Source organism: Camellia sinensis, chromosome 10, assembly GCF_055761805.1.
Source record: "Camellia sinensis isolate YWXY chromosome 10, ASM5576180v1, whole genome shotgun sequence".
NCBI classification, from domain to species: Eukaryota; Viridiplantae; Streptophyta; class Magnoliopsida; order Ericales; family Theaceae; genus Camellia; species Camellia sinensis.
Genome location: NC_138970.1, coordinates 43,146,595 through 43,162,733, shown reverse-complemented (window position 1 = coordinate 43,162,733; position 16,139 = coordinate 43,146,595). Strand labels below are relative to the sequence as shown.

Here is a 16,139-nt window from a genome sequence, read left to right as displayed (position 1 = left end):
GGTGCTCTCATATGAAGTCAAGTGAATGTTGTATAAATCGTTTTGGCTTTGGGATTTAATTCCCTAACATCTGTTTTATTTTTGTATATAAATGTCTTATGGACTTAAGTGTTTGTGCATATATCAGTATATGAAACTTGTGTTAATCATTTAAGCTTTCACAGTTCTTTGGACATTCTATTTTAATATTTACAGACTGCCGCTGGCCCCTTTATTATACAATTGTTATTACTGAGCCTTTGATAATCACAGATTACTGACCAGTTGTAATACTAAACCCTTAAGAACAGGTTTAGGTCGTGACACTTTCCCCATTACATGCAACTACTTTAAGATTTTATTTTATTTATTTATTTATTTTATTTATTTATTTATTTGAAACTGAGGTGTCCGGCTTCTACCGCTGGGCTGCGTCCACCGACTAATCCTCAGAGGGAGCAATCACAGCATTCCACCGCCGAGGCCCCCCGCTTAAATCCCAAGAGGTTCCAGAGGGGAATCGAACCCGTGACCGTGCGCCTAACCCGCACAGTCACGTGTGCGCCCTTACCACTGGGCCACCAAGGGGATGGGTAACTACTTTAAGATTTGATAGATAAAACTCAACCAGAACTGGTTTGTGTGCAGTACGCTGAAGTCCTAAGACCCTATTAATATATGACCTAAGGAAGTCTTGTCAATTCATTCAATAATCACAATTTTGTCATTACCCATGTTAGTACTTGTTGAATAATTGCTTGTGTAGACGCCTATGTTGATGGGTACAACTATTAACATTTCCTCACATCTCATTTTGGATGAAATTTTCCTTTTTTTTTTTTGGCACATCCATTTCACAATCAACCAGAGTGGATGGTTGATGTCAATACATTCTTATTTGCAATTAGTGACAAAACTGTGAATGGTGGATGGTTCACTTCCATTTCGATAAAGGTTTAATTACGAAAAAGAAAATAAGTTATCTAATAACTAGTATTTTATTACATGTTTCCTTGAATTGTAATTTTTTTTTTTTTTTTTTGGGTCTTTAGTAACTTTCTTATATCTTAGTCAAATTTTTAAAATTTTTATATGTACATAATCTAGATGCATCTTAAAATTAAAATATTTGTAAAGAAATCTAATCTTTTTATACTTCAAACAGATAAAAAAAATTTAAAAAAATAACACATTTATTTATTTATTGTACAAACAAATTCTTTCAACATTGTATTGCTCAATTAATATCAGTTGAAATTTTACATTCATTATTCAACATTGTGTGTTGTAGAAATATATTTTGCATGAACAAATTGTTTCAAAAATGTATTGCTCAATTAGTATCAGTTGAAATTTTACATACATTATGCAACATTGTGTGCTGTAGAAATATAGGGAAAAAAATCACTAAAGAAAAAATAAATAAATAAAAATTTTGGTGATGGGTCACCCAAAAATTATCAAAATTGAATTTTATATTTTTAGATAACAATTTAATTATAAAAAAAATTCACAGGTTATCTAACATATATTTAATCTCTTATTTGATCATAGGTGCCGTATTATTTGTGTTATAGAAATTCCTACATCTTGAGCTGGAGGAAAACTTTTTCCACATATATAATGAATTAGTGCCTAAGAAGAATGACAAGTGCGAAACGTGAGAAACTAAAATAAAATTCAAAATAAATTATAAGGATTATTGGTGTAATTCATTTAGTTTTTATTTTCTTGTAAAAAAGTTGACAAAATTCACACATGAAACAATAGTGTCGGTTCAAAATGCTAACAATGAACTGGAGGGGGACGCACAATATAACATAGTTGAAGTGTGGAATTTAAATTAATGGAATTAAAAATTACAAAAGCAAAATAAAATTTTGCTCAAACTAAAAGCTGAAATTACGCTTTTATTGAATACAAAGAGATGATACACAAAGCACTGTTAAAACAACAGGGCCCCAAGGACAAGGAAAAAGAAAACTCGGTTGGCAAGGAACCAACCGAAGGCATACCCCAAAAAGACTAATTTCCAATTGAACGTCTCAATTTCACTTGAACCGCTTTGAAATTTTACTAATAGCAGAGAACAAAATATTCTTTCCTTTGTTCGCCTTCTTTTGCTTTAGTGGAAGAAGCTCCTCAGGGACCTCGTAAATAAAATGGATCGATAGCTGAGAAGATGGTTGGCCAGCCTCCTTATTTGCTTTCAACTTCTTGAGATGAGAAAGGATTTCAGGTAGACCTGTGTATGTGTTATAATATCAGTTTATATTTTTTTTGATCAGCAAAAAGAAGCTTTATTGATGTAAAATTAGCACAAGGTACAAAAACAATACACTAATAAAGAGAAGAGGAGTGCAGGAGCATCACAATGAGCTGAATGATCCCAACTAGGTTGGCACCAAAAAACTCATTCTATCATTTGCTAGCACCCCCGAGTTGGTGAGAAACCAACTAGGAAGAAAGAAACCAAAAACAAAGAGAAAAAAGGGACACCAGCTGCAATCTCCACCATCTAACATTGCCTGCTGCTGCTAGCACCAGCTGTAAACTAATTCCCTTTGATCAACATGATAGGAATCTCCTAGCGATGTCTTCTCTCACAAACAACCAAACCACAGAGAGCGTAAGAGTCCAAAACAGCCCAAAGCAGAAGACAGCAGAATCACACAACATCAGCCCAAATACCAGATCTGGAAATGGAGAAGCAGGACAACGTAGCAGAGAAGCAGACCAGCAGCAGACCACTGGGCCATTCCTAATGCAAAATTACACTGGAGAAGCCACTGCCATTGAAGAAACCTTGATCCACATCTTGACAGCCCAAACACCAAACCAGGACAGGTTCATCTTGATCCACATCTGGTACTGTGACTAATAGTTAACATGACTATCATATGGTCTGGTCTATCTTTGTGTTGGTTAGCATTAGCAGTAGATGCACCCCCCACAATACATGTACCAGACTTTTCACCAAGCATACTTTTCGCCACCAGCAGCCTACAAAGGTTTGAAGCATATCTGAAGGCAATCCATAACAACATAACCCTGCTGCCTTAATATTCAAACAAATAGTCAACCTAGTCCCTAATTTGCACCAACTGATTCAGCATCTGATCTGATTCCATTTGAACAAATAATCATCAACTGAGAGAGGAAAGTCCTTTGAAGTAGCTTTAAGCCAAAGAACAGTTCTGGTTTTGATGAGATCATATAGACCAAAGGAATTGGGTTGAGACAAAGAAAAGACACACTCATTCCTATGTTTCCAGAGAGACCACAGAACCACTAAGGGTATTGCTTTCCAGATTTTCTTCTCGAGCCTCTTTAATTTTCCACCCATCCACCAGTAGAAAAGACCTTCTACTGAACCTTGAATGCACCAATTAAATCCCCAGTCCTGAATCACTGATGACCAGATACACCAGGAGAAAGGGCAGTGTAGCAAAATATGGACAGCAGTTTCAATTTCAGAGCTGCAAAATGGGCAGAGGGTGGATGCACTGCTGCTTAATATGCCTAATCTGTGCAGAAGCTCTGCTGTCTTTAATCTATTTTTCCAAGCTAGCCAACCAAAAAAGAGAACTTTGGGGGGAAGTGCATTATACCAGACAAATTTACAAATTTGTAGGAGAGGGCCATGCTGGGAGCTGCTGAAAGAGTAAAGAGCAGATACAGAGAAAGAACCATTGGCCCAAACAAGACAATCCGCCATGTCTAAACACAGAGGGGGAGAAGAGGATAAGACAATAACAAGTCGAATTTCTTCAAGTAATTCCCAATCATAAAGCTCTCTTCTGTACTGAAAATTCCAATTATCTGAGCTGGATTTTCTGTGGTAGAAATAATGAAGGGATCCTTCCTTTTCAGTAGTAAGGTTGTAAAGAAGAGGGAATTCAGATTTAAAACAGAGCCCTCCACACCATTTGTCATGCCAAAATAAGATTCTAGACCCATTCCCCACTTTAATTAGACAGTTAACCAAATAGAAGTTGAAGATATTCCTGCTAGAGGCCCCAATGGAAATGATATCAGTCCACAATCTAGAGTGTTTATAATGGGGTTCGAGAGGAGGATGCCAACAGTTTTCATTGATTTTATATTTGCTACAAATAGCCCTTCTCCATAGCGCATTGACTTGATTCCCAAACTTCCACCACCATTTGAGAAGTAAACAGGTATTCACATCTCGGATCCTTTTTATACCTAGACCCCCTTGATTGACAGGCTTTGTTATATCCACCCATTTCACTAGATGAACTTTCCTCTTTAGATCATTGCCACCCCACAAGAACACAGCTTGAATCTTCTCAATTTCTTTCGCAACTCCCTCAGGCATCTTAAATAGAGAGAGGTAGTACGTAGGGAGGCTGGATAGAACAGACTTTATCAAGGTTAGTCTACCTGCGAAAGATAGTAATTTCCTCTTCCACCCTGCAAGCTTGACTTTGATTTTGTGAAGAACAGGTTTCCACATTGATTTCCTACCTGGATTGGCTCCTAATGGTAGTCCCAAAAATTTCATTGGGAGTTTATGCACCTTACAATTAAGGAGATTTGCAAAAGACAGCAAAAGGTCATCCGACACACCAATCCCGCACACAACGCTTTTATGATAGTTGATTCTAAGGCCCGATAGAGTTTCAAAACATCTAAGAATTCGTTTGATGACTACCAACTGATCCCACTCTGCTTCACAAAAAAGAATTGAATCATCTGCAAATTGGAGATGGGATAAGAGAACCTCATTAGCCCCAAGCTTCACTCCTTTGAGAGTGCCAAGATTAAGTGCTCTGTTGAGAAGAATGTTGAGCCCTTCCGCTGCTATATTGAAGAGGAATGGTGAGAGTGGGTCACCCTGCCTAAGACCTTTTTGTGGTGAAAACTCCTTAGTTGGTGATCCATTTACAAGAATGGATAACCGAGGTGAAGAGACGCAAACTTTCATCCAAGAGATCCATTTAGACCCAAATCCAAAACTAGAAAGCATGGAAAATAAAAATTCCCAGTTAACCGAATCAAATGCTTTCTCAAAATCCAACTGTAAAATTAGCCCCGACTTCTTGGTCTTCTTCCAGCCATCAACCACTTTATTAGCAATGAATACTCCATCTAAGATATTTCGCCCTCCAAGAAAAGCAGTCTAAGTTTCACCAATAATAGAGGGCATTACTACCTTCAGTCTACCCGTTAGAACTTTAGCCAATATTTTGTATAGAGAGCCCACAAGACTAATAGGTCTATAGTCAGTTATACCATTAGGATTCTCCAGCTTGGGGATGAGAGTAATGAAGGAACTATTGATGCCATACGCAAGCTTGCTATGGGTGTGAAAATCTTTAAAGAATTGCATAATATCCTCCTTCATGATCTTCCAATATTTTTGATAACACAACAGGTTGAACCCATCAGGGCCTGGAGCTTTATTGTTATTGCATTCCATTATAGCCGCCTTAACCTCATTCTCCTTGAAATCTGAAACAAGATGCTGGGAAATAAGACCTGGCTCAATAGAATTGAACTCCCCCCTCCAAAACAGGCCTATTTACCCAAGATTCAGCAAAATGACCCTTGAAGTGGAGCAGTACCTCCAGCTTAATCCTGTTAGGATCCTCATAAGATACCCCATCAACTGAAATAGAGTTGAGAAGGTTTATACTCTGCCTAGTGCTAGCAGAGACATGGAAAAACCTCGTGTTTCTATCACCATTCAAAGTCCAATTTAATCTGGATTTTTGTAACCATAACCAATCCACCATTCTAAAAAGCTTCCACACTTCACATCTAATCACTCTTCTTCTTTCTTTTTCTGTGTCAAGTAATGGTCTAGCCTCAGCTACTATGTCAATTGCATGCAATTCTTCTTCAGATTCCTTAAGCTTTGTGTTGATATTACCAAACACCTCATTATTCCACTTTTTTAGCACTAGCTTTAGAAGTTTCAGTTTTTGTACAATTATGAACCCAGCCCAGCCCGAAATAGTGGTATTGTTCCAGAAATTAGCAAGGAGCTTAGAGAAAGAGGGGTGCAAGGTCCAAGCATTAATGAACCTGAAAGGCCTTGGGCCCCAATCTCTTTCATCCTCCATCAGTAACAATGGCCAGTGGTCTGAAACTGACCTGGGTAGCCCCCAAAGCTTCAATTTGAAATTAATCAACCATTCAGGACTGAGCAGCACTCTATCAATCCGGCTCCACTTCTCTGATTCCTGGGCATTGCACCAAGTATATTTCCTTCCCAAAAGAGGTAGATCATTGAACTCACATGTTCCAATAAACTCATTAAAATCATTCATTCCTTTATCTCTTCTAGAACATCCCACCCTCTCGCCTATATGACTGATTTCATTGAAGTCTCCTCCTAAGCACCAAGGTTTTGTGAAGGAAGCCTTGAGATTAGACAGGTTTTCCCACAGTTTGAACCTGTTGGTAGCATCATTTGGAGCGTAGACATTTACCAAAACACAATCAAAGGAGTTATATAGAAGACCTGAGAGCAAAATGTACCTCCTAGTGCAGCAACAATCAGCAAGTTGAAAAACATCTGGATCCCATATGCAAAGGAGTCCACCAGCAGTGCCTTCTGGATCCACAGACATATACTCCATTTTCTTGCTCCCCCAAAGCCCTCTAACCACAATATCTGAGACCACAGCTTTCTTTGTTTCTTGAAAGAAAGTAATATCAATAGCTATGTCTTTTAAAAGCTTCTTGATTCTACTTTTCTTCATAGACTTTCCTAACCCCCTAATATTCCAAGATAAGAGCTTCATGATGAAACAAATAAAACACTCAGAATCCCCCTTCCACAACAACTTATTGTTTTGTTTTCCCATCTTTGATAAGTCTCTCCTTATCTTTTAACTCTAATTCAATAATCTTGGCAAGTGCAACATTTTCTTGCCCATTAAAATTGATATCAAGAGTTTTCCCCAATTGGATAGTGGCTGTGGCTTCTCGGAGAAGGTAATCTTGGCTTGATTCAGCCTCAGACAAGTCTGATTGAGCAAGTGCAGCAGCTGCTGGTCTGTATATGATAGATTTGGAGCTAGATTTGTGAACTGCTTTGTGACCATAGAGTCTAGAAAACTTGGAATACCCTTCGAACTGTGCCTCTTTTTTTTTTTCCTTCTATTCTTCGCATTCCGCAGAGAAATAGAGCTGTTAGCAGAAGGCCTAAAATGATCGGTGTGAATGTGGCTCAAAATTTCCTTGCTATTTGGGCCAACAATAATTAAAGGCCCCGGAGAAACCTTATGAGAGGCCATGATCCCAATGTTACCAGGCCTTAAAACACAATGTTCATTGGGCTGATCAATGGGCCTAAGAGAAGAACCAGGAATTACGTTGTTACAAATCAATTGGGACAGATCCACCTCAAGATTAATGCCAATCTGGGAGCCCTCTTTAGATCCATTTAGACTATTGTTGAAACCAGATGTAGAAACTTGCTCTACACACCTCTGATTGTCATCATTGCGATTTGGCCTTAGCTCTGACTTCTCTTGTATCATTACCTCTACACCCGCTCCTTCCTCTCTGCAGCAGCTACCATCCCTCTGTGTCTCCTCAACTACTGTGCTTCCCTTTTCTCTGTTGTGACAAGCTGAAGGCTCATTCGCCAGTGCTCCCATATGGTCACATGCCAGCTCAGCTATAGGCTTGCCACATGGTGCTGCCACATCTTCATCTGCCATATTATCACATGCCAGCTCAGCTATAGGCTTACCACACTGTGCTGCCACCTCATCATCTTCGTTTTCCTCCCTGCTATTCTCCTCATAGATATTTTCTTCCTCTTTACTACTGTAGCTCTCAATGGAGCTGCAAACTTCACCATTATGCTTCAAGATATTGATGTCTGCAATATGATCTTCGCACACAAGGATGGGGTAGAGTTGACCCTTGCACTCTAAGAAGATAGTTTTGTTAATAGGCTCCATATATGGTGTAGCCAATCTGATTTTGGCATAAGAGAAAGACTTTTGATGAGTAGTGTCTCCATCCAAACTGAGGACAGTACCCCACAAATTTCCAATGTTGTTGAAAGTGTTTCGGTTCCAAAAATTTAGTGGCACACCATAACACCTCAACCACAGGCACCTCTCTGGTTCATAGTGAAAATCTGGCTTCCATACCCCTACCGACTGGCTATAGTCCTTGAACCATTCCTTGATGCTGCAGATTTTAGAGTTCAACTCCACTTAGGAATTGAAGGTTAAGATTACATCACGCCCGCCTCCCTTTCTGACTAGCACCTGATCCAGCCCTTTCTCCTTCAAAACTGTCCTAATGTCACGCAAGGAATATTCATTCTTGAGCCTGATTAATGCACTCTCATAAAGCCAACCATGCCCAACTTCATCAACTTTTATGGTCGTGCTTACAGTTCCAGCTACCACAGGAGTTTTTCCTTTTAGAACCTCTGCGTATGATTTTTGCCCTGCACCTGACGGATGGCCCCTGATGTTGCCTGTGCCTGAAAATCTACTCATGGGTTGCGATCTCCTTTTACTGTGTTCCGCCCGTGAACCCCTTTCATGAGTAGCTTTTTTAACTTCTAGCTCTCTATCATCTACCAACAGCCCATTAGCTTTTTGGATAGCAATGTCAGCTGCAACAGAGCAACCGAACCTCACAAACCCAAATCTTGAGTTTGTCGCTACCCTTCTTTTGAAAGGTATATAAGCATCCTTCACGATACCAAACTTAGTGAAGAGTTTGAACAGGGATCTGACATCCATTGATTGAGGTAGGTTGTCCACAAAAATCGAAAAGAGTCCAAAGCTTGACTCACTGCGTTTTGATCCACCTCCATTCCGATGCCTCACTACCGGAATCCAACCACCATTGCCCCTCCAACGGTCCATTTTTTGTTAGATATGTTGCATATAATATCAGTTTATATAGTCAATACTGAAAGCATTTATGTGACGGAATGGTGGTGATTCGTTCCTGGGTTTAATCTGCATGAGAAGTGCTGCAAAAAACATGAATTTCAAAAAAAAAAAAAAGAAAAGAAAAAAGCACACTAGTTCTGCAAAAAAAGAAAATACGCATAGAAAGCATTCATCCTGCACTTTTTTGGAAATTTTTGTTACTAATAAGTATATACCTGAAGCTTCGTTCAACAAGTACCAGTGAAATTAAAAGCAAATTAGAGGACAAATTACGTTGATAGTTCCTGTATTTTGATTTTTTATATTATTTTGATTCTTATAATTTCTAATTGGTTTGATTTTGACATTTAATTTATTATTTTGTCTCAATTTAATCTAATCGATTATAATTATTAATATTTTTTAATGAAAAATATGTACATAAGTGACATATGTCATGCTTTTAAAAGCAAAATTATAAACTTGTTCAAATCAATGAGTTGACTTCAATTAATTTAGTGATAATTTTTCATAAAAAACACTAACGGTATTATCAATTGGACCAAATTAACATAAAATCTAAAATTAATGATAAAAATTGAGCTAATGAAAAAATGTAGAAACTAAAGCGACACAAGTAACAAAATGTATGGGCTGTCGATGTAATTTGCCCAAAATTATATTTATAGCTTGTGTCATGTCAATTTGATCATTTTAGTTCTACTTGCAATCCATTCTATCATTAATTTTTTAACATTGCGCGAATTTAGTAAACTTAATAACTTGGTTTTAAAAACTAGATTGAACTCATTTTATTTGCTCTAAAGATCTTTCATCCAATTTGATCATTTTAGTTCTAATTGGAATCAATTCTATCATTAAATTTCGAATAATACTATACGCACCAATTGATATATTAATTAATGTATTAACGAATGATGTAGTATAATTTTAGAAGTTTTAGATTTTTAAAATTTATATAATGGGAGGGGTCATAATATTGAAATGATAATATCATAACATATATTAGTAATTAGTATATCAATTAGTGCGTGTAGCATCACCGTTAAATTTTTCACATTGTGTCAATTTAGAAAAAAATAATAACTCACTTTCAAAAATTAGATTGAACACAAGAGGCAAAATAATTTATTTACTCTCAAGATCTGTTATCCAATTTGAAATTATTTATTTAATTTTGAATTAAATAATTTTCAGTTGATTTTTGTTTAATTTTTTTAGAGAAATGGTATGGTCCATATGTACCCTACCAAAAAAATATGTAACTTTACTACAAAATTTTGTAACACTAACTACAAAATACATAATCTCACCACAAATTGGTGTAACAAAAAATATGGTAACTAAGCTACAGACTTTTTCAATATCAATCATAAAATTTTGGATATTTTATTCCTCACCAATTTGTATGGCAAGGATACGCATTTTATGGTCGATATTACGAAATTTTGTGAAAAAATTACATATATTTTGCAGTAGGGTGCATACATAGGATTTCCCAAATTTGTAGCGGATGTTATTAGTGTAGAAAATTAAAGAGTAAAATTAAGGGAAAATTACAATTAAGTTGACTTTTCATAAAATAATTATATATTCATAGAAAAGTTTAATATTTTAAGGGTTTATTGCTCCTTTTACCTCTAAATTATCGCCAAATTATCTATTTAGTTTTTGAACTATCGATTGAGTCTATTAAGTCTTTAAAGTCTATGAATTAAAGTATATTCAGTCCTTAAACTATCAATTGAATCTATTAAGTTCTTAAAATATTTAATTGAAACTATTTAGTTCCTAAAAGGATTACAAAATTAAAATATATACTTGTAAGTATTATAAATTAATAAAACAAAAAAATCTTAAAATTTTATTTTGTCTTTAAAACGTGTTTTTATTTCATTATGTGATTAAATTAGTATTAGAGTTTGATTTTTCAGTTTTGTGAATAAAATTATATGAATATTAGATATATTGAAGAAGTAGAATCAAATAATTTAAATAATTACATTTCACTACAAATAATAATAGAAAAATAATATATTAATTAAATTACAAAAAGAATTGACCAAAAAATTTAAAAACAATCAATTAGAAATTATAAACGAAATCCTAAAGGAAAGTACGCAGTCATTTTAGAGGATAAATAATAAAATCCTATAAATAATTACATTTACCTTTATAAAAGAAATTTACCATAAGAGCTAACGCCCACTTTTCAAAGACATAGTAAAATTTTTAGGTTTTTTTTTCTTTTTTTTGAAATAAAATTTTAACTAGATAGTGTCTTTAAGTAATTTATAACACTTATGGCTTATATTTTATTTTTGTAATCTTTTCATAAAGTAAATATGTTTGATTTAATTATTTTAGAGATTTAATAGATTCAATTAACAATTTAAGGATTGAATAGATTTTAATCTATATGTAGTTCAAAGATTTAATAGAATCAATCCATAATTTAAGAATCAAGTGGACAATAATAGTTGAGGGATATAAAGTGTAATAAATCCATATTTTAAAAAACCAAGGGAGAAAAAAAGTTGAAAAAAGCTTTACCCCAGTCAGAGTGGTCGATGGTCAAGTTTTCAGGTGCTAAGTTGAGTTCCACACATAACTCCGCAATTTCTCTGTAAATAATCATTTCGGAGTCATCTTCATCTTCAGGATCTGACACTGCGCTTCTTTGTTGGGAATTAACTCCGGGGCTCCAACTGTCCCATGGTGTGCTTAACGGTACTGCACAATCTGCAACACCTGCAGGACTTTGTTGGAAATTAACTCCGACGCTCCGACTGTCCCATGGTGGGCCTAAATAAATAACTTTGCGTTGATTTTTGTTTTAACTTTTTTTTAGAGAAATGGTATGGTTCATATGTACTTATTAAAACAATGTGTAATTTTATCACAAAATTTTTTAATACTAATTATAAAATGTAAAATTTCGTCATAAATTATTGTAATAAAAAATATTATAACTAAGCCATAAATATTTGCAAAATTAATCACAAAATTTTAGACATTTTATTATACACCAATTTGTAAGGTAAGATTACATATTTTGTGATTGATATTATGAAATTTTGTAAAAATAATTACATATTTTGGTGATAGGGTGCATACGTACGATTTTCCAATTTTGTAGCATATGTTATTACTGTGGAAAATTAAGGCGTAAAATTAAGGAAAAATTACAATTAAGTTGACTTTTCATAAAATAAATAATAATTATATATTCATAGAAAAGTTTGATTTTTTAAAGGTTTATTATACTTTCTACCTTGAAACTATCACTAAATTGAGTCTATTAATTTTTAAAGTATATGAATCAAAATCTACTTAATTCTTAAACTATCAATTGAATTTATTAAGTCCTTAAAATATTTAATTCAAGTATATTTAGTCCCTAAAAGGAATATAAAATTAAAATATATGTTTGTAAGTATTATATATTAGTAAAATCTTAAAATTTTATTTTATCTTTAAAACATGTTTTATCTTATTATGTAATTAAATTAGTATTAGAGTTTGATTTCTCAATTTTATCAATAAAATTATATGAATATTAGATATACTAAAGAAGTAGAGTTAGATAATTTACATAATAACATTTCGCCACAAATAATAATACAAAAATAATATATTAATTAAATTACAAAAAGAATTTAGCAAAAAATTTAAAAACGATCAATTAGAAATTATAAACAAAATTTGACAGATACTACTAGATAAAGGAAAACACGTCGCCACTTTAGAAGATAGATAATAAAATATTATAGATAATTACATTTACCTTTATAAAAGAAATTCACCAAAAGAGCTAACGCCCACTTTTCAAAGGCATAATAAAAATTTAAGATTTTTTTGAAATAAAATTTTAACCAGATTGTAATCCTTTCAGGGACTGAATAATTTTGATTTAAATACTTTAGAGACTTAATAGATTCAATCGATAATTTAGGGATTAAATGGACTTTAATCTATAACCTTTAGGGATTTAATAGACTCAATCAATAGTTTAAGGACTAAATAGACCATTTGACAATAATTGAGGGGTCTAAACTGTAATAAACCCATATTTTAATTATTAAAATTTATAAAATATACCACTGATTTGTAATATATTTTTAGAAATTTCACCTGAATTGAAATTTCTCCTAGAATTAATACAATTAGAATTACAAATTGTTAATTCATACAAGAGACAAATCACAGGACTACTAATATAATTTGTCCAATAATTAATAAAAAAAAATTAGAAATGGATGGGATGAAGAAATTACTACTTTAAAAAAAAAAAAATAGATTTCCCCCAATAGCCATCTCCAAAAATTTGTTTGCAGATCTAGTAATTGTTTGCTTCAATAATTCCAAAGTGGCTACAATATTTTTATTTGGGCGGTGATTGAGGGCCCGAAATGGAGAGCCCCGAATGGCTCGAAATTCCATTTCGGGTAAAAAGAAAGAAAAAAAAAAAGAAAAAAGAAAGAAAAAAAAAAACAGTTTCCAAAATTGGAAATTAGGGGTATTAGGGGCAACTTTTTTAGGGCTCTCAATCATTTTCCTTTTTATTTTTTTGGGTGGCCGTGTTAGAGAAAAACCAAAGGGAGAAAAAGGGCAAATTACATATACACCCCTCGAGGTTTGACTAAATTACAAATACCCCCCTGAGGTTTGAGAAATTACAAATTCCCCCCTGAATGCTATATTTGCATAAGAAATTAGGGGGTAATTTGTTATGAAATATAAACCTCAGGGGGTAAATTGTTATGAAAATACAAACCTCAGGGGGCGGGATGTAATTTCTGAAACCTCAGGGGGTATCTGTAATTTAATCAAACCTCGAGGGGTGTATATGTAATTTGCCCGGAGAAAAAAGCTTTACCAATGGTGGGCCTAACTGTTGGGAACAAAGGATTTGACACTGCGCTTCTTTGTTGGGAATCAACTCCGAGGCTCCAACTGTCCCATGGTGGGCCTAACTGTTGTTGATCATACGATGGAACAGCTGCAGGACTTCGTTGGAAATTAACTCCGAGGCTCCAACGACGAAAGAGGGCTCCCACGACGGCGACGATATTGAAACACATGATTATTATTTTGTCTGATTAAACTGATGGTTAGTTTTATTATTTATATCCCAGCATAAATCGGTACTACTATGTCAAACAAAAACAAATAAAAATAATTAGTATACCTCTTGTAAAAGAAAAAAGAAAAAAAATACTTGCAGATATTACTTTGCTTGAATATGGGTCTGCACAAAATGAAGGGTTTATTGCTCTTCTTACCTTTAAATTATCGCCAAATTATCTATTTAGTTCTTGAACGATCGATTGAGTCTATTAAGTCCTTAAAGTCTATGAATTAAAGTCTATTTAATCCTTAAACTATCAATTGAATCTATTAAGTTATTAAAATATTTAATTGAAACCTATTTAGTTCCTAAAAGGATTACAAAATTAAAATATATGCTTGTAAGTATTATAAATTAATAAAAGAACCTACCTAATTAAATTTGTATTGCAAAAAAATCTTAAAATTTTATTTTGTCTTTAAAATGTGTTTTTATTTCATTATGTGATTAAATTAGTATTAGAGTTTGATTTTTCAATTTTGTCAATAAAATTATATGAATATTAGATATATTGAAGAAGTAGAATCAGATAATTTAAATAATTACATTTCACTACAAATAATAATAGAAAAAAAATATTAATTAAATTACAAAAGGTATTGAGCAAAAAATTTAAAACACAATCAATTAGAAATTATAAAGGAAATCCTAAAGGCAAGTATGTAGCCATTTTAGAAGATAAATAATAAAATACTATAGATAATTACCTTGACCTTTATAAAAGAAATTTACCATAAGAGCTAACGCCCACTTTTCAAAGACATAGTAAATTTTTTAGGTTTTTTTTTTGAAATAAAATTTTAACTAGATAGTGTCTTTTAGTAATTTATAATACTTATGAGCTTATATTTTATTTTTGTAATCTTTTGATGAAGTAAATAAGTTTGATTTAAATATTTTTGAAACTTAATAGATTCAATCGACAATATAAGGATTAAATAGATTTTAATCTATATGTAGTTTAGAGATTTAATACAATCAATCGATAATTTAGGGACCAAATAGATAATAATAGTTGAGGGGTATAAAGTGTAATCAACCCATGTTTTAAATATTAAAATTTATTAAGTATACTACTGATTTGTAATCATTTTTAAAAATTTCAACTGAATTGAAATTTCTCATTAAATTAATACAATTAGAATTACAAATTGTTAATTCATACAAGGGACAAATTACAGGACTACCGATATAATTTGTCTAATAATTAATAAATTTTTTTAAAAATGAATGGGACGAAGAATTTACTATTTAAAAAAAAAAAAAAAAAAAAAATCGCTCAACAGCCATCTCCAAAAATTTGTTTGTAGATCTAGTAATTGTTTGTTTCAATTATTCTAAAGTGACTACAATATATATATATATATATATATATATATTTAAATATATATACATATATAATTTTTTTTGGTGGACGCCATGTAAGATAAAAAGCCAAGGGAGAAAAAAGTTGAAAACAGCTTTACCCCAGTCAGAGTGGTCGATGGTCAAGCTTTCAGGTGGTAAGTTGAGTTCCACAGATAACTCGGCAATTTCTCTGCAAATAATCGTTTCGGAGTTATCTTCATCTTCAAATCCGTGGAAAGGATTTGACACTGCGCTTGTTTGTTGGGAATTAACTCCGAGGCTCCAACTGTCCCATGGTGAGCCTAACTCTTCATGACACCTAGAATATGAAACACCTGCTGGACTTTGTTGGAAATTTAACTCCGAGGCTCCAACTGTCCCATGGTGGGCCTAAATAAATAATTTTGCGTTGATTTTTGTATAATTTTTTAGGGAAATGGTATGGTCCATATGTAGCCCAACTGTTGTTGATCACACAATGGAACAGCCGCAGGACTTTGTTGGAAATTAACACCGAAGGCTCCGACTGTCCCATGCTGGGCCTAAATAAATAATTTTGCGTTGATTTTTGTTTAATTTTTTTAGAGAAATGGTATGGTTCATATGTACCTATTAAAAAATATATAATTTTATCACAAAATTTCATAATACCAACTATAAAATGTATAATTTCGCCATAAATTGGTGTAACAAAACCTGTTGTAACTAAGCCACAAACATTTGCAATATTAACCACGAAATTTTAGACATTTTATTACACACTAATTTGTAAGGTAAAA

At 33.4% G+C, this 16,139-nt stretch overlaps 1 protein-coding gene across 1 annotated transcript; it reads right to left on the bottom strand.

Annotated features, from left to right (window-relative positions):
- Positions 1–1,800: 1,800 nt before the first annotated feature.
- LOC145800325 (uncharacterized) lies at positions 1,801–15,895 on the bottom strand. Its single transcript, XM_082889982.1, has 4 exons — positions 15,875–15,895; positions 15,480–15,750; positions 11,436–11,633; positions 1,801–2,224 (listed from the first exon to the last, which is right to left on the bottom strand). The coding sequence occupies exons 1-4, from the start codon at positions 15,893–15,895 to the stop codon at positions 2,031–2,033; spliced, it is 684 nt and encodes a 227-aa protein (XP_082746108.1). The 3' UTR covers positions 1,801–2,030.
- Positions 15,896–16,139: the final 244 nt, after the last annotated feature.

What these genes read in the sequence shown, in the direction of transcription:
- LOC145800325 (XM_082889982.1), bottom strand. Translation starts at nt 15,895, where the DNA reads ATGGGACAGTCGGAGCCTTCG. An exon ending in TGGGACAGTCGGAGCCTTCG is followed by an intron (nt 15,751 to 15,874) that starts GTGTTAATTTCC and finishes TTATTTATTTAG; the next exon opens with GCCCACCATGGGACAGTTGG. An exon ending in CATCGACCACTCTGACTGGG is followed by an intron (nt 2,225 to 11,435) that starts GTAAAGCTTTTT and finishes ACACATACACAG; the next exon opens with GTCTACCTGAAATCCTTTCT.